This window comes from Anopheles coustani, chromosome 3 (genome assembly GCF_943734705.1).
Source record: "Anopheles coustani chromosome 3, idAnoCousDA_361_x.2, whole genome shotgun sequence".
NCBI lineage: Eukaryota > Metazoa > Arthropoda > Insecta > Diptera > Culicidae > Anopheles > Anopheles coustani.
Window position 1 is genome coordinate 25,775,418 of NC_071288.1, and position 17,459 is coordinate 25,792,876.

The following is a 17,459-nucleotide window of genomic DNA, read 5'->3' on the forward strand; positions in this document are numbered from 1 at the left end:
ATTAAGCCGGTCCGTCAGTTCGTGCTATCGTGATTGAGATAGGGGTCAATGTGAGCGGTTTCACTACACTCCCCGCCTGTCGTTTTGCTTCCCCCTGCCATGTGGCTGTGTTTGATCGGATTTACAAATCAATCAATCTTCCTTCCGATTAAGCGGTACCTTTCCAACTAACCTCGTTTTGTTTTCGCTATCCTTGTTCTCTTTTCGCTACGTCAGATTTGGAACTGAACCACACAAAAATGGACCAAAACGGTGGATTGAATTAGTGCAACCCCGAAGACAGCTGTCGGACAGTCGCCCTCGAATCGGAAGGTTTCCCTTCCACGACCAAAGAGGCAAGCGCCGGGTGGAAGGAATATTTTTCGGGCGAAGCATCCCTCCGGATAGTGAAGCACGCTCGCCGACGGGACCTAGGGGACACTCGAGGGCTCGATGGGCGAATATGGCACACTGGACACGAACACCATCACCAGCAGCAGCAGTGCGTCCTCGCTCGCCTCCGTTCTGATGCCGATGCCGATGTCGATGGCCGCCGCGCCCCCGTCCGCCGCCATGTCGGTCGCCGCAGCGGGCAATCCGACCGGTTCCTCCTCATCGTCGGCTGCAATGGCGGTAGCCGCCGCCGCCGCCGCCGCTGCCGCTGCCGCCGCCGCAGCGACAGCAAACTCTACAACGAACAATATGCCGTGCAATCACATCCTAACCTCAGCGTCGACGTCCTCGGTGGAGTCGGACGGGTACCATTTTTACCATAAGACTGGCAGTGGCGCCGCCGGCAGCAACGGAATGTCCGTGATTGGCAGCGTGACTGGCGCCTCTGGTGCCAATAGTGGCAGCCACCATCACCATCACCATCATCCCCACCACCAGCACCATCACAATGGTGGGGTGGTGGCCGGTGGTGGAGCCGGCTCGGGCAGCGGCGGAGTGACGAAGGGTGGAAGGTCCGGTCACGAATCGTCCGGCCCGGGCATGCCGCCACGACCGTCGGCAGTGAGCAGTAATGGCGCCGGAGTCACCAATGGTGGCAGCACGCCGGGGAACGCCGGAAGCGGAGGCAGTGGTGGCCGCGTCAAGTGTAAGGACCCGATACGTGTCGGTTTCTATGAAATCGAGAAAACGATCGGCAAGGGTAACTTTGCCGTGGTCAAGCTGGCTCGCCATCGAATTACCAAAAACGAGGTAAGTATTCTGTCGTTGCTGGCGGATCCTTTCTTATGCGTTGTCGTGCGTAAATGTGACACGTGTCACGCAAGGAACTGCCCGACCAGACTCTTCTTAGAGGTTCTCGGAGAGGAAGAAAGCGATAAACTATTCTCCGAATACAAGCCGTTAGGGACTAATTAGATCACAATTTATTTGTATGCACGAACTGACCAAAGGTCGCTGTTTGTATTTATTTATTTTCCAGCGGTTCGAGTAGGTTTGGTGTATCAATGTTCTATTGACGCCGTAGGCGAATAGGTTTGTTCGAACTCTGTTGAAGTTTTGCAACGCCTCCAGCTAGACAAGTTTTCGGCCAGTTTAGCATGCCGAGAACTACCGCCCAAAGCTGTCACCCAAAGAACAGAAGCATGTAATTAGACGGGACTATTTTCAGCCCTTGCTAAGGTCAAGGGGGTGGGTTGGTTGTGGGTTTATTCTTCGAAAGGACTCGGCCCTCGTTGAAAGCGAAAGGCTAGACGAGCTCCAACGAGAGAGAGAGAGAGCTCTTGCCTGTTGCGAAAGCTGGAACGGATCCTTGGTAGGTATCCCTTCAGGGAGTTTTCCAGTATAATGAATTTCTTGGAATTTTAGGATGCTCTTATGAATGTTTTCCTATCCTAGCTCCGCCTTCCATGGGAAGGTCTCGAAGCAAGTTGAATTTAAAAGGGTCAACGTGACTAGGTTTTATACCGCGTTTAGCCAGACGACAAAACCTCGGAGCATGGTGCACCGAAATGCGAATTAATGTATCTTCCATGTATTTTCTTCAACCTCTTCTGTTTTTCTTACTTACAGGTAGCAATTAAAATTATTGATAAGTCCCAGCTTGATCCTGGCAACCTGCAGAAGGTCTACCGTGAGGTGGAGATTATGAAACGCTTAGACCACCCGCACGTCATTAAGCTGTACCAGGTTGGTAGCCCGCCCAGCTTAGAGTACCTTCTGCAGACCGAATTAATATGCACTAAACTTTTCTTCGGTTTATTTTTTTGTTGGTTTTCCTCCCTCCAGGTTATGGAAACCCAGAGCATGATTTACATAGTCTCGGAGTATGCTAGTCAGGGCGAAATTTTCGGTAAGTAAAAGCGTTCGGAGCACTAGCGATGTCATAAAGACTACGATCGATTGTGAGAGCTCGGGCCGCGGCCAGACGATTTTGAGACGAAGGCTCATTTTACACGCCTTGGCTGGCGACGGACAGACGAATTGACATTGGGAGGAAAAAAAACAAATACCCCCGGACCAAACCAGCTACGATTCGTTAATTTAATCCATGTCCGAATTTCAGATTGCCAGCAGCGAGTAGTCAAACATGAAGTGATTCTATAGTTTTGACCTTTTGCTTTACGATCGAATCATGGATTAGGTTCCATGCATGATTAAGCCCTATTTCGGGTTGCATATGATTTGAATGATCAAACGTTTCGCGTGGCCCGACACTCCGGCCACCGTTGTCGCCGGTGCACCGAAGACATAACATCCAGACATACCTAATTTTGTTTCATTTTATTCTCTTGGTTCCATTTGTAGATTATATTGCTAAGTACGGGCGGCTTAATGAGCGTGCAGCTAGGAATAAGTTTTGGCAGATACTATCCGCCGTAGAATATTGCCACAATAAGGGAATAGTACACAGAGATCTTAAGGTAAGCTGGTCGAGCAAACCGCGCAAAATCCACCGATGAAGTATTCTGTGCAATTCACGTCGGTGTTTCTCTTGCAGGCTGAGAATCTACTGTTAGATTCTAAGATGGACATCAAAATAGCGGACTTTGGATTTTCGAACTTCTACAAGAAGGGCGAACTGCTGGCCACCTGGTGCGGCTCACCGCCATACGCCGCACCGGAGGTGTTCGAGGGTAAACGGTACACTGGGCCAGAAATTGACATATGGGTAGGTGACACTGTCCTTAGTTTGCGAAATTGTTTTTGTTAATTTGAATCTGTTTTTCTCGGCGCTAGTCCTTGGGTGTAGTTCTCTATGTGCTGGTCTGCGGTGCTCTGCCCTTCGATGGATCAACGCTGCAATCGCTGCGGGATCGCGTGCTGTCCGGGCGGTTTCGGATCCCGTTTTTCATGAGCTCGGACTGTGAATCACTCATCCGGAAGATGCTCGTGCTCGACCCGTCGCGCCGGTTTTCGATCGATCAAATCAAGCGCCACCGCTGGATGATGGTGGAGATCATCGACACACCGAAGATCAGCAGCCTCGTCATCAATGGGAACGCCGGCGGTGACGTCAGCGCGCTCGAGACGGAACCGAACGAGCAGATACTGAAGATCATGCAGAACCTCGGCATCGACATACTGAAGACGCGCGAAAGCTTGAAGGTAGTGTGGGGAAGGAGGGAGCTCTAGCTCTCGCACTCTTGCATTGATGGGTTGCTTATGGTTTTATTTCCTCCCACACCTGTTGGTCATCAGCTGCACAGCTACGATCACTACACAGCATTTTATTTGCTGCTCCTGGAAAGACTGAAAAGCCGCACGATGTCGCACGAAAGCGCGAGCGCGGCTGCGGCGGGATGTGGTAGCATCGGGCCCGGAAAGTCGGCCATGCTCGAGTCCCAACGGCGCCGACCGAGCAATGTCGCCGAGCAGGCGATGCGCAAGCTGGCGATCAGTTCGCAGCACAAGTAAGCGTTGCGTCATGATCGGGCTTAGTCATAATGTAACATGTTTTACCTTCTTTCCGTTTCCAACCGTTCGCCAGAGCGGACCAATCAAGTTCCCCGAAACATCAGCAGATCTCGCCCGCGATGCCTTCGGGTTTGATAAACCAGAGCTCCGAAACGCTACACAGTCTGCTGAACGCACCGATGGGTTCCGGCGTACCGAGCACCGGTGGCAGCGGTGGTGGCCTTCCCGCCATGTCGACCGGTGTAATCATGCTGCGTGACACGAGTATCCGCGAGCAGCAGCCCGTGTTGAAGGATAGCTCCTACTTCCGGGGTGTTTCGTACACGTCCAGCTCGGGGTTCGCCGACTCGTCCCTATACCAGCTGGCATCGTTGCGAGAGCGTGACTGCAGCTCCACATATCTTACCGGCCCGACCGGTACCGGGCTCCTGCCGGCGTCCCTATCGTCAAACGTGGCCGGTGCGCTGGCAGCTTCCCGTGAAACCAGCTCGATCGTGCTGCGTGAATCGGGCATCCTTTCCAATCGCATATCGTCGACCCGCCTGCTGTCCAGCAACATCGACAAGCGCATCCTCCAGCAGAGCACGGAAGACTGCCGCCGATTGCTGCAGCAGGTAAGCCTAACCTCACTATGATAGAACGGGGAGTCTGTAGTGGGGAGGGGCCGTTATCTCGACGTGATTATGTTTGCCGTTAGTGCTAGCGGAGCTGTTGTTTGCGTGTAATATCTTAGAGATAAGAGCCATTGCAGGCTTTTAGCGGTAATTATGGCACCGAACATAGGAACGCTTGTGTTGATACGGTGCGGTCTACTTTATCGCGACCCCTCAGGATTTGTAGAGAGACGTAGAGAAAATTGAAATAAACCAGATTATAATAATCACATCCATTAGTTTCCTTTTTTTATTACTTCATTAACATTTTAGGGTTTGTATCGATTAGGTGAATAAGTCGACATTGGCAGCTTGATGTAACGATGATTTATCAACTGTAGTGATTATTGTAATTTAGCATCCTAATCGATCGAAACCTTCCATAGTTTGAGAAACTGATCATGTAGGAGGGTACATCTTCCAAGATTTCTACCAGACACTCGTAGGCTTTACTAACTGTGCTTCCTCTTAATTTTCCTTTTCCCCATCATCTCCCTCACGAAAAAGGCGCGTCCCGTGTCCATGGGTGAAGCGAACCGGTATACGAAACCACCATCACACTCGCCAGTGAACAACAGCGACCTTCATCAGGCAGCTTCATCTCAGCAACAGCCCCAGCCTCCGGGTGGCTCATCGGTCGTGGGAGCAGCGTCAACGGCGACCCCGCCACCTCCACCGCAGTCCCAGCGCTACTCGGATCCGCTGAACGGTTTCAGCAAGGACTACCTGACGAACGTTTCCACCTCGAACGAAACGTCCATCACCGTGCCGCCGTTCAAGGATTACATCAACAACATTCAAACCTACTCCTACCTGCAGCACTACGAACCGGCCGGGCTGGCGGTGACCAGCTCCACGACCACGGGCCACACGCCCCAGCCGACGTCCATTACGGCGCAGTACAGCTCCAGCACCGATGAGGGTTGCGAAACCGATCTGGGAGGTAACTGACCGGATGCAGTGTTTACTTGGATAGTTTATTCTTAATTAATTATTTCCTTCTTTCGCACCGTCATGTTTAGATGAAGATGTCCAGCAGTCGATTGATAAGTCCATCCAGCGGCTAAACTCGTTTGCCAGCTCCAGCTCGTCCAGCGGTGTCGTCACGAACATTCACCCGAAGAGCCTGAGCCAGAATCTGAGCTGCGATTCGTCGCGCAGCAACTTTTCCACCTTCGAGAGCCTCGATCTCAATTTGTCCGACTGCGCGGAGCTGGCCGGTAGTCTGCCTTCCTGCACGGCCACTACGGAGGCGTACGAGACTGCCGTCAAAGATGAAGGTAGGTGGCCCGGGTGGACAGCTTCCGTTTTCTTTTGGCATGGAATTACAACTAGGGTTTTGTTTTGGTGCCCTTCCAGCTGCCTTCCGTGCGGTCACGAGCTCGGTCTGCATCAATCAACCTCAGTGTGTGTACGCCATGTCTGACAAGATGGTTGGATCGTTCCTACGGGCAAACACGGTCTACCAGGACGTGCACAATGGGGACCATCGCAGTATCACCCGATCACCGGTCGATTTTCGGTAGGTTTGCTTTTCTCTTCTCCCAACGAATGGTTCGTTTCAATTAGTTCTCTCTTATTCTTCTTTTCCTCTCGATTTCAGTGAAGGACGTCGTGCCAGCGATGGTCTTGTAACGCAAGGTCTGATCAACGCCGCCGATCATCCGCTAAACTCACCGGTCGCATTCAACAGCCAACGGTTGAACGAGACGTGCAAAGCGAAGGGCATCCTGGAGCTACACCTGCTGCAGAAGGAAGCGGCCCAGCTGAAGGTGAAGTACCAGGCCAATTTGCCGCAGGACGAAATCAACGTACGCCAGCTGCAGCACAGCCAATTTCGGGTGAACCCGCTCGAGAGTCTCATCCTGAAGCCGCTCTCATCGTCCTCGCACGGCAGCAGTGGTGGGGGACTCGATCCGGTGAACGGTGGTGGGTACTACAACAAGGTGACCGACTACGTCGGACTGGTGCTGGGTGTGAAGGGAACCGCTGGAGGTACAATCGGGGGGGCAGCGTCCGAGCAGGGCGGCTGTAAGCTCGATCCGGAGCAGCAGCTCCTGCTGAGGGCCGCCGGGGGAGGCGTTGTCCGCTCGGACCAGCTAAGTGCTGCCGCCGCCGCCGCCGCCCAGCAGCTCCAGCAGAAGCCTCCGCTGCAGCAGCAGCTCATGCAGCACCGGTTGCTGCAGCAGAAGCGACAGATCCTGCAGAAGCAGGGCGCCATGGAGGCGGGCCTGAGCCGCCGGCAGATGCTGCGGCAGCACAGCTACAAGATCGCACAGCAAACGCAAATCCTACCGCCGCTACCGTACGCCGGCGAGGGAGCCGAGTCCGGCGTCGACTCCGGCTATCCGACGCTGCAGTCCGTCCGCGAGACGGCCATCCTCGAGACGGAAGCATCCCAGGATTCACTCGATCTGTACGCCCAGCTTCACCAACTTCAACATCACCATCAACACCACCATCATCATTCGCAGCAGCAGCAGCAACAGCTTCACCACCTTCAACAACAGCAACAACAACAACAGCTGGCAGCTTCCGAACGGGGGCACTGCTCCTGGAGCACGCTGCCGAGCTCGATGAAGACGTGCCAGATCAGCGAGGGAACGCCCTCGAGCGACGGTCCGTGGAACGTGGCCGCACTCTACCACCAGGTACATACGACACAAAAGTAGACAAGAACCAGCGCACGCTTCTCGATGCTGCTGCCCATGATGCCATGATCAACACATCACAACCATGTCCATTCTCATCTCAGTGCGTGTCTCGCCGGCATGATAACGCTTGCGCTCCTTGCGATGGAGTAAATAGTTCACATCGTAGAACCGGTCACCCTTAGGGAGAAGATCGTTAGCTTTTTGAGGCGTCCAGATCATTTGGGGCGCACACCCAGAGGGGGGCTGTTGAAATGTAGTGGCATTATGTGTGTGTGACCGACGCCCGTTCCATATGCTCCCAAACTGTAGATAATGTATTGCTCCAAGCATCGGGTAGATGCAGTGTCTGTGTGTGTCCCCTTATGTTTGTGACTAATAACCGACTAATCGAGCGTTCGTTTTTCGTCCACCTACACCAGGTATTCCTTGTACTAGTTCTTTAGCAAGTATAGAAACACCCCCAACACCTCCAAAAGGACCATCGAAGATACAAGACTAGACTAGTGTGTTGTTAGCTTTTACTGAGGATAGTTGTGATAGACGATAGTAGTAGACGCACAAGTCCGTTCCGCTTTCAGGGTTTCAGGGTACGATAGTTTACGAGTAGGAGAAGGCTAAAATATGTGTACAAGCAGCGCAGACCAAAAGAAACAGCTTCCCAAACAATTTTTTTTTTCTAGATAATAGTGTCTCTGGTAGAGGTTTGCTATTGGCTGCATTCGTTGCGAACATAAGATGTCCTTTTAGAAGCATAAAAAAACAGCCAAACGTTTTCTTACGTTGTTGTTCAACAAATGTCAGAGAAATTGCCCGGTTTTAATTCTCTCAGTCAATCTGTTTCAGTTACTAGTTTAGTGTAGAGAATACTTAGTTCCTTTAGCGGTTAGTTTTGTTTTCTGTTGTTAATAATTTTTAGTATTTTTATTTACCGTTGTCGTACAACGTTGCTAGTTTGCTTGATGCAGTTCTTGTACCATATTGTACTAAAATTGTGTTTGTAGAAATCTGTGCGCTCATTTTTTTGTATTATCAATGTTTTTTTCTTGAAAAATTTCGTTTTGTTCCTTTATGTTGTACTTATCTAGTTAACGATTTGCGCCACCTAGTGAAGCCAGATAAATGAGTAATGTGTTCCGTAGCTTTTGATGTGTTCCAGTTTCGGTCAGACTGTATTAACATTGTCCATTTTCATCTAGCTACTGAACAAACATTATTAAAACCGAAATTGTCATTAAATCTCTGCTTACCACATTCAAAAACTCATGAACCAAAAAAAAAAAATTATACCCACAAAAAACCAAACACAATCGTGAGTGTTCGTTCGTTCGTGTATCGCCCCCACAGAATGTACCGCCTGGCCCTTCGTTGTACCCTTCGTCGCAATGGATCACGTCCCACGCGTCCTCGATCCCGCACTCGATGCAGCTGCCCCTGAGCGAAAGTCCCATACCGGAGCTCGCCGAGCAAATGGAGTCAATTTGAGGTGTTGAGCGAAGTATTGTCGGATCTTTTACATGCAGCGTTTCGGTGCCGCTCAGATGCAGTTTGAGAGGAATTACACGCAAAAGTACACGGGATGTGCCAGGTTGTAGCGGGATGATTAGGAAAATACCGAATTGAAGTTTACTCAGATAAAATCAGGTTCCACATTCTGGTAAAGTTAAAAAATTCAAAAATCAAAGGCATAAAATCCCTGAATGCAAAACAGTTTTGCACGCCATATATAAAAATTATAGTGAAATGAAAACAAAAACAAAGGAAACAAATAACGTTCGATAGGGAACTCACTTATTTAGCTACCGTTTAGCCATTCGGTTTTGTATGACTTGCAGCGTAGTCCTCTACGACAAAGAAGCAGACAGACAAGTAAAAGTAAAATTCAGACTTACTACAGAATTAAAAATATTCTGTAATTTACTCGTAAAAGCAGCACTCGCTAGCCATGCAGCAAACAGAATTCAATAAATTAGTCAGAGAGACTGACCAACGTCAATTGTTTGAAACTGAAAAAAATAACATACCAAGTAAGTAACTCATAAACACAAAAACTACAACCACATACTCGCAAGATGAAATGGCCCAAAAAAAAAACCGGCGCTTTGAGCTTGGCGTGACCGGTGGCCGACACAGCAGGGCACACAAAAACTACCGAGCCGTAACGGATTTTCGCTCGTCGACTGATCTGCCAACCAAAAGGAATTTGTCGTTAGGAACAAGTTTGCAAGTTTGTCTGCCAACATCAAGCCGTTTTTTTTCGAATGGCCCGAAAGCTATGTTAGTTCAATTAATTCGAAGACGCCTCGGGGCGCGACTCGAGCGGGTTTTAGGGGCATTCATAGAAAAGAAAAATAAAACCAGTAACCACAAAAAATGATGGAATCGTAGGGACACCACGACGTATCGTAATGCGTAAATGGCCTCCCCACAACATGGCCGGCTTTCGATCGATTTGTTTTTAAGATGTGATAGAGGAGAATCTAGTCGAACAAGCTGCGTTTTTCGCTGCACTGCACTGCGCAACCGGATGAAAAAGTTTATATTAAGGTACCGCCAGGCAGACAAGAGTCAGAGAAAATTAATTGAACCACCAGCAGCTTAACCGCAGCCAACGAGCTGTTCCGATTTAGATAAAATAAGTTCCAGGTTGTGTACGCCAGAGATGCACCTTCTGCTGTGTACGTTGTTACATATGATTTTTCGTTATAGAAAGGCCGGATTGTAATATTTTATTGTGGATAATTATAATACGTTGATACCAGCTTTAAGTTTTTAATTGTTTTATTTAGTTTACGGTAATTTTCTTTTTGTTTTTTTTTTTCACTAAGAGTCGAGGTCATTCCATTGGAAGCATTTCGTTAACCGTCCCCAACGGACGTTTGTTGCTACTGCTTACTCTAAAGGTAAGCTTTTGCAGCCGATTTTTCCTCATTTTTCTCTCTTCAACGAAACACGACACGTTATGACACGCTATCCTTTACTCTGGGCCGTAGTAAGTGTAAATTCGTTTTAAAGAAAAAGTAAACCGGTGTAGTGTAGGTGTATAGTCAGCATTCTTCACCGCGCTTCAGAAGCTGCAGGAACACGGTCCATTTTGCCTTGCTGGAGTGCGTTCGACTTTCAGCACTAACGCGAATAGAATAACGAACAACTGCCATGCCAATACGAATAACACGACTACCCACAGCCGGAAATAAGCTAGCAAATTTTATAGCACTCTAAAGAAGTCAAAAGAATACACACACCCATTCACCCTCAAATGCATCTAGTAATGGGGGGCACTAAATGTATGAAATTGGAAACATCGATCGCATCGCTAGGACACATCGAAGAAATAGAGTGCATAATTTATACGGATGTTGTTTTTTTTTTTCAAATTTTGTCTGCATAAATAGTTTAGGAGGAATGGAGATGGATACATTCACCTTAGTACCATTTCATAGCAAGGGTGTAATGGGAGGTGCACGTAACAGAAATTGTACTAAAAGATTCTGGAGCAAAAAAAACCTATCCAAATGGAGTGGCAACCATATAAAAAAATAGTCAATATAACGAACCGATAACCAGGCAAACATATTCATCATCATCATCATCAATACACAAACAAAAAACATCATCAGACAAATTGACAAAACCGAAGGATTGCGCCAATTTATATCTAGTCATATCAGTCATATACTTGCACATAACATGCATATTACAAAGAAGGGGGAAGAGAAGCACTTCCTTACGCAACGGAGGCCACATGAAGACGCACTTCGATGCCACCAGCGAAGAGACGTAGATTTATTGGTCCGCCGTATAATGAACAGTCAACTAATAAGTAACACCTAGCGTCGTCCATGACTAGTCAAAGTAAATGCAAATAAGTAGTATAAGAATGGTTAGAGAAGATCGAGAAAAAAAAACAATAGGTAAATCCCACGGCGCATCCAAGTGCGCGCCCTCTAGCATCTAGAGCAGCAATCGTATGCAATCAATACAGACAACGAGAGTGAAACAATCGTACGGCACAGTGCAGTGGCCAGTCACGGAAGGTGATTACCGTATGTATGGGCTAGCTTTTTATGCCAATTTCAACGGGATCATTACGTACGCAGCCCGCACCACGATGTCGACTGCTGCACGCAGCCAACCATCGCCATGGCGACGCTGACCAGGCGTCTCCATCGCGAACTGGTGTGAAGCACGTGTGCTCTACTGGAGTACGTTTGTGCGAACTGTGTTAGTCAAATTTGCATGCCCAGATTACAGTGGAATCGAATCAATCCGAGAACTAGCTCGACGGAGGTTTAGGAAATGTTCTCGTTCTTACGTAACTCCGTTTACTGTACCAATAAATTACATTGAATACTTCATTATTATCCAATCAATGGCATGCCTAGTGGGCAGACGCTAGCGAACATACAAATTACAGGAATCGTGTCTAGGAAAAACAAAATGGTTCAATTTAATCGCAACAAACAAAAAACAAAAACATTAGAAACAAGACGCAAAGTTCGACAAACATTAACCATAGCGAACGGGGGGAATAGTAGTGAATAGTGAAAACAAAGTATTAGTAGCTGCAATTAGTAGAATGAGGTGGAAAAACGTAAAAACCAATAACTAGAACCAAAATCCTAAACCTAAAGAAAAAACCTCGTTAGCAAAACGTATCGTAGAAGCGCGGTGTGTACATGTTAGGTGCGGGTCATTTTGTAGAAGCTGTAAGCCCGTAGCCAGTTGGCAACGGAACACAAGGATCATATGTCACGATTAATAAAGGCCTCGTTACTCGTCACACGCCGCTAGCTAGTGCATTCGCTGCGATAGTTAGACGCTACTACATGCTGATATAGATATAAATACATATTCCTCCGACGTTGTATTATCGATAGCTCACAACACTTTTGCCCATCTTCATCTACCGGACTTCGCGGAAGCGAAACGGAAAACAATAAAATACTGGAACGAAATGAAAGTGAAAGCAAACACAAGATATGCACAAACTGTTAACCACCATTAAAAGCGAACATTAAAGAAATAACAAAGAAATTAATGCAACTGGCCATCGAAAGCCAACCGATCGTGTCGGTGGAAATACGTATGAATAGTGAACAAGCATGGTTGAAAAACAAACTTTAAAAAACAGATCTCAACTCAACTCAAGTCGAAAGGTAAGTCACAGTCAGTAAATCAATCCAACTTATTTCCCACTACAAACTGTCAATCGAATGAGAAAACACTCGGCAAAAGCAGCACTTCAGCTGAGCTGATGCAGCATTGAAGGCATTCAACAGAGTAACAAATAGAAGTAGGCAACAAAGCTTAACCTGGATCTGGTTATTGGTTGGACGACGGGCGCGTACGAGCGAGCGCCGGAAAGAAGGGGCAAAAGCATGAAAGATGTTGTGCAACGTAAATACAAATGGATGTGAACGAACACATATTGGTTATTTAGTAACATTACATTTACAGGAAACGAAAACAATAACATTATTAGGGTCATGTTTTTAAGGAAAGTAATGATCGCGGGAAAACAGAAACTACAATTAAACCGTAGACTAGTCATAATTACTTGATATACATTTTTTCACAAAACAAACATATACTTATTACCACGGACAAATAAAGAAATATTGTGAACGAGAAAAACGGTCAAATAGAACTACAATCTTCATACGGGAAAATAGAACGGTAGTTTGTGTGTGTGTGTGTTTTTGTTTTCGGATCAACGGTAAAAGCAGCGCGCTATCCGAAAGCCGTACGTTTAAGCATACACTTTTATTTATCTGCCTTTGTCGTTCTCTATCACGTTCGAAAATTCCTGTACTCTTGTATATAACATCTAAAATTGTCAACAAAAAAGCGTTTAGAACTACGGTTGAATTATTTTGTTCCTTTCATTTTTACTCGCATCGGTTTCTGGTTCTGGGGAATCGGACTGGATTGAAGGACTAAAATGGGACATATTAACGGAAATGTGAAGAAGCGGTTTGGTTTTTTTTGACTTAGGACAGCCTCTAAGTAGAGAGCCATTGAGGCGGGAAAAATCGACATGAAATTCTTCTTTTCCACAACACATACACACATATAAAGCGGGGTGGAGATTCGCGGATTGTTAAAACAAATTAATACGTGTTTGGCACGGACTTTAAGTACGGTTCACCTAATACTGCAAAATTAAAACTACAGTTTACCGGGGCTGTAAAACCCCATACGGTTAGTAGCTACCATTCTAAGACAACGCACAAGAATACACAAATGTACCGATACATCATGGGGGACAGAGTTCCACTAGACAGAAAAGGGGCTAGCTAATTTTGGGGAGATTTTGGAATGGGTTCTGTTTTGCATGTGACCCCGCTAGTCGTTGCTAGTTCGTCGGTGCACACTGGGAATGTTTAAACGCACCCGCCCGGTTACCATCCGTCACCACGACCAGCCTAGACAATGTTCATCTGGATCTTGATGATGACGGTATTGTTGTCGGCGAACTTGGTGAGCACGTCTTTGATTTTGGCAAACTCCAGAAAGCCGAACCCACGTGGGCTTATCTCCTGCTTCGGCTGGTGGAACGCCAGTATTTCCGGCTTCGACATAATGGTATCGTGCTGCGACAGGTCCGGATCGCGCACGTTCAGCAGGGTGATCTTAATCCTCCCCTTGAACGGCCACTCGAGATGGTAATCGTTCTCCGACTGCATCAGATGCACGTGCAGCCCGATCGAGTCCTTCGTGCGCGGTGGCACGTTGATGCGGGCGCAAAATTTGTAACCGTGCGGTGACGTGTACGCTTCGCCGCTGTAAAACATGCAGTTGCTGTTGGCCAGCATCGTGTCGATTTTGTTGCTAAAATCGTCCAACTTCCACAGCAGCACCCCACCACTGTACCGTGGATCTACCTCCTGGTTAACCTTTGCGAGCTGGACCTCCTGCTTGGAGAGCTTGATCTTGAGGATGTGCAGCTCCTGCTCGAGCACCACGATCCGTTCGCACATCGAGCGCACGAGATCGTCCGAGCTCATCTCCGGGGCGCTGTTTTTCGCTGGTGGATCCCAGAATTTATAACGATCGCTGCTGCCAGTGTGCGAGTCCAGGAGAAGCTACCGAAGTGGAAAAACGGGAAAAATGGTTCCGTGTTACGGTGGGGAAAATTCTGGAAGACAGTGAGTGTTGCCCATTACCTGCAGATGGTGGTGGTATTCCGCAGCAATGTGAGCATTGAGCGCCGGCTCATTTTGGGCCGTAAATTTACAGTGCACCCGAGCGAACGGACACGGCAGCTGTTGGCTGGACATGGCGAACGGGCACTGCCGCAGATGGCAATCGATTTCGGTGGGTGAAAACTGACCCGCACAGCCTCGCATCGAGTTCGGGCAGGGTTTCCTGATTTGCGATATTTCCCGTCGCGTGCAGTTGTCCGGAAAGATGTCGCACTTAATGTCCAACGGTTCGTTATCGAGGGGACAGTTGGAATTTTTCTCACTGTGGGCGGAGAATGTCGAATCGAGGAATATATTGTAGGGCTCACTTTCCAGCCTCCCGTAATCAATACTCACTTCAACCAATCCGTGATACATTTTCGGCAGAAGCGATGTCCACACTTGGTGAGGATGGGCTCGTTCAGCCAGCAGTAGCAGATGGGACACTCATATCGTGCTTCCAGTAATCCATCGTCCACTTTACCAGCACTCTGCGAAATATTTACGTTATGAAGTGAAGAGATTTTGCATCATTCCTTGGTTCTTTTTTATCTTTGCTTTAGAACTCGTGGATGTTCTCGGCGGACTCGACGCTGAGTCACGACCAAGATCCGGTTTCCGTGCGGAGGTCATAAATATTGCCGCCAATTTGATTTTACACGTGTGTTTTTGGTTTGGTTTTGCTTACTTGTAGACAGTTTTCTTCCGCAGATACTTCTCGTTTCACTGGTCTACTCATTTCTTAACATAATCTATGCCAAACGCAAGTGCACCAAACAAAGCAAATTGTGTACGTTCCTCTATTTTGTATACGATATTTGTCATTAAAAAAACTGAGAATGTTGAGTTTTGTTCGCGTCGGAATTGTTTGACAACTGAAGGGAAGGTCACTTGTTCGTGTCGAATGAATGTCCGCGATGTTTTATCATTTATCAAATGTCAGTTTGTGACAACACACCGCATTTCGTGTGTTTTTTTGCTGCAATTATCGTCTTTCGTACGAACAAGTCTTTTCGATCGTATATTGCCGATCAGTGAGGTGGCCGGTTTGGCACGAAAGTTTGCTTTAGGCACAGTACTGCCTCGCCCTTCCTCGGCTTTCTGTTATTTGTGAAAGAAAAACAGCACTATGGCAGCCAACCTGACGCCGGAGGAAAAGGAGAACCTCATCACCCGCAACCTGCAGGAGGTGCTGGGGCAGGACAATCTCCGGACGGTTCTCAAGGAGCGTGACCTTAAAATATACTGGGGCACGGCTACGACGGGCAAACCTCATATCGCCTACTTTGTCCCAATGTCGAAGGTGGCCGATTTCCTGAAGGCGGGATGTGAAGTAAGAGCTTTGGTGTTTCGTTGGAAAGAAACGTTAGTTGTACTTTCTAAATTCCCTTTCTCCGGTAGGTTACGATCTTATTCGCCGATTTGCATGCCTACCTCGACAATATGAAGGCACCGTGGTCGTTGCTGCAGGAGCGCACAAAGTACTACGAGGCGGTTATCAAAGCAATGCTTACCTCGTTGGGTGTTCCGCTGGAAAAGTTGCGGTTCGTGCGAGGAACGGACTACCAGCTGTCGAAGGAGTACACCCTGGACGTATACCGCCTGTCGTCGGTTGTGACGCAGCACGACGCAAAGAAGGCCGGTGCCGAGGTGGTTAAGCAGGTCGAACATCCGTTGATGTCCGGCATACTCTACCCGGGACTGCAGGCGCTGGACGAAGAGTATCTCAAGGTGGACGCACAGTTCGGTGGCATTGATCAGCGGAAGATTTTTACCTTCGCCGAGAAGTACCTCCCGCAGTTGGGTTACGCTAAGCGCATTCATCTTATGAATCCGATGATACCCGGACTGGCCGGTGGAAAGATGTCGTCCAGTGAGGAGGATTCGAAAATCGATCTGCTCGACAGTGCGGCGAAGGTCAAGAGCAAAATTAAGAAGGCTTTCTGCGAGCCGGGCAACATCGAGGACAATGGACTGCTAAAGTTTGTGAAGCACGTCGTCTATCCGATGTTTAAGGAAGGTGAAGTATTCACTGTTCCTCGGAAACCGGACTTCGGTGGCGATATGGTGTTTGCCGAGTACGAAAAGCTGGAGGCCTGCTTTGCCGCGCAAGAGTTGCATCCCGGCGATCTGAAGGCAGCCGTCGAGGGATATATTAATCGTCTGCTGGAACCGATTCGAAAGATTTTCGATACCGACTACTATCGGGAGCTGACGGAGCGTGCGTATCCAGCGCCAACCAAGGCCGGTAAGCAACCACCGGGCGGCGCAAAAGCGCAATCCGCCAATAATGCGTCCGCACCGTCAGCCGGCGCTGCCGGGGAGAACACTCCCGATAAGCTGGAGCTGAAGGTGGGACAAATTTTGGACGCTATCAAGCACCCCGACGCGGACAGTCTGTGCGTACTGACGGTGGACATAGGTGGTGGGGAGCGGAAATCGATCGTTAGCAATCTGGTGGCTCACTACTCGTTGGAACAGCTCCGCGAACGGTTGGTGGTGGTGCTGACGAACATGAAGGCATCGAAAATTCGTGGCGTCGAAAGTGAAGGTTTGGTGCTGTATGCGGCCGGTACGGAAAAGTGCGAGGCGCTTGCAGTCCCGGCGGGTTCCAAGGTAGGAGAGCGCATCATTGTGGAAGGATTCGATAACACGAGCAATCCGGTGCCGGCGTTAAACCCGAAGAAGAAGGTTTGGGACAAGATCCAGGCGGAACTGCGCACCGGTGCCGAAGGGGAGGCGCTGTGGAAAGACTTCTCCCTCATGACGCTGAACGGAGATCGAGTAACGAGTTCGCTTCCAGGATGCAGTATCAAGTAATTGCTGGCATTCCGGTGTTACGGAGATTTTTCTCACTAGCGAGAAACGAGACAGTGCTTTCGATTGCATTTCAAACTTGCTTAATTGGCCCACGTGACGCTCTTGCGGGTTGTGTCATGGGATGACAAAATATCGTTTACGTTTTCTACTCATTTTTCGCAAAGTAATTTATTAAATTACATCGCAAGTTAATTATTCGTTATCTATTTGTAAAATCCGAAAATAAAACTACCGTTGACGGTTCTTGCCACGCTGGCATCACGGACGCTATCTGGCATCACTGCCGAGCAACGTAAACAAAA

The 17,459-nt window shown here is 48.3% G+C and overlaps 3 protein-coding genes across 3 annotated transcripts; 2 read left to right on the forward strand and 1 right to left on the reverse strand.

The window, feature by feature from the left end:
- Positions 1–432: 432 nt before the first annotated feature.
- Positions 433–9,907, forward strand: LOC131272498 (serine/threonine-protein kinase par-1). The gene is made up of 13 exons (XM_058274250.1): positions 433–1,182; positions 2,002–2,118; positions 2,218–2,281; positions 2,737–2,852; positions 2,930–3,100; positions 3,169–3,537; positions 3,631–3,842; positions 3,920–4,460; positions 5,007–5,442; positions 5,522–5,779; positions 5,859–6,021; positions 6,103–7,150; positions 8,498–9,907. Exons 1-13 carry the CDS (start codon positions 433–435, stop codon positions 8,633–8,635), a joined length of 4,383 nt encoding a protein of 1,460 aa, XP_058130233.1. The 3' UTR covers positions 8,636–9,907.
- A 2,996-nt stretch (positions 9,908–12,903) lies between these two features.
- Positions 12,904–15,157, reverse strand: LOC131272507 (TNF receptor-associated factor 6). The gene is made up of 4 exons (XM_058274260.1): positions 15,026–15,157; positions 14,695–14,828; positions 14,320–14,620; positions 12,904–14,238 (listed from the first exon to the last, which is right to left on the reverse strand). Exons 1-4 carry the CDS (start codon positions 15,074–15,076, stop codon positions 13,579–13,581), a joined length of 1,146 nt encoding a protein of 381 aa, XP_058130243.1. The 5' UTR covers positions 15,077–15,157; the 3' UTR covers positions 12,904–13,578.
- A 175-nt stretch (positions 15,158–15,332) lies between these two features.
- On the forward strand, positions 15,333–17,350 carry LOC131272504 (tyrosine--tRNA ligase, cytoplasmic). The gene is made up of 2 exons (XM_058274256.1): positions 15,333–15,670; positions 15,739–17,350. Exons 1-2 carry the CDS (start codon positions 15,467–15,469, stop codon positions 17,155–17,157), a joined length of 1,623 nt encoding a protein of 540 aa, XP_058130239.1. The 5' UTR covers positions 15,333–15,466; the 3' UTR covers positions 17,158–17,350.
- Positions 17,351–17,459: the final 109 nt, after the last annotated feature.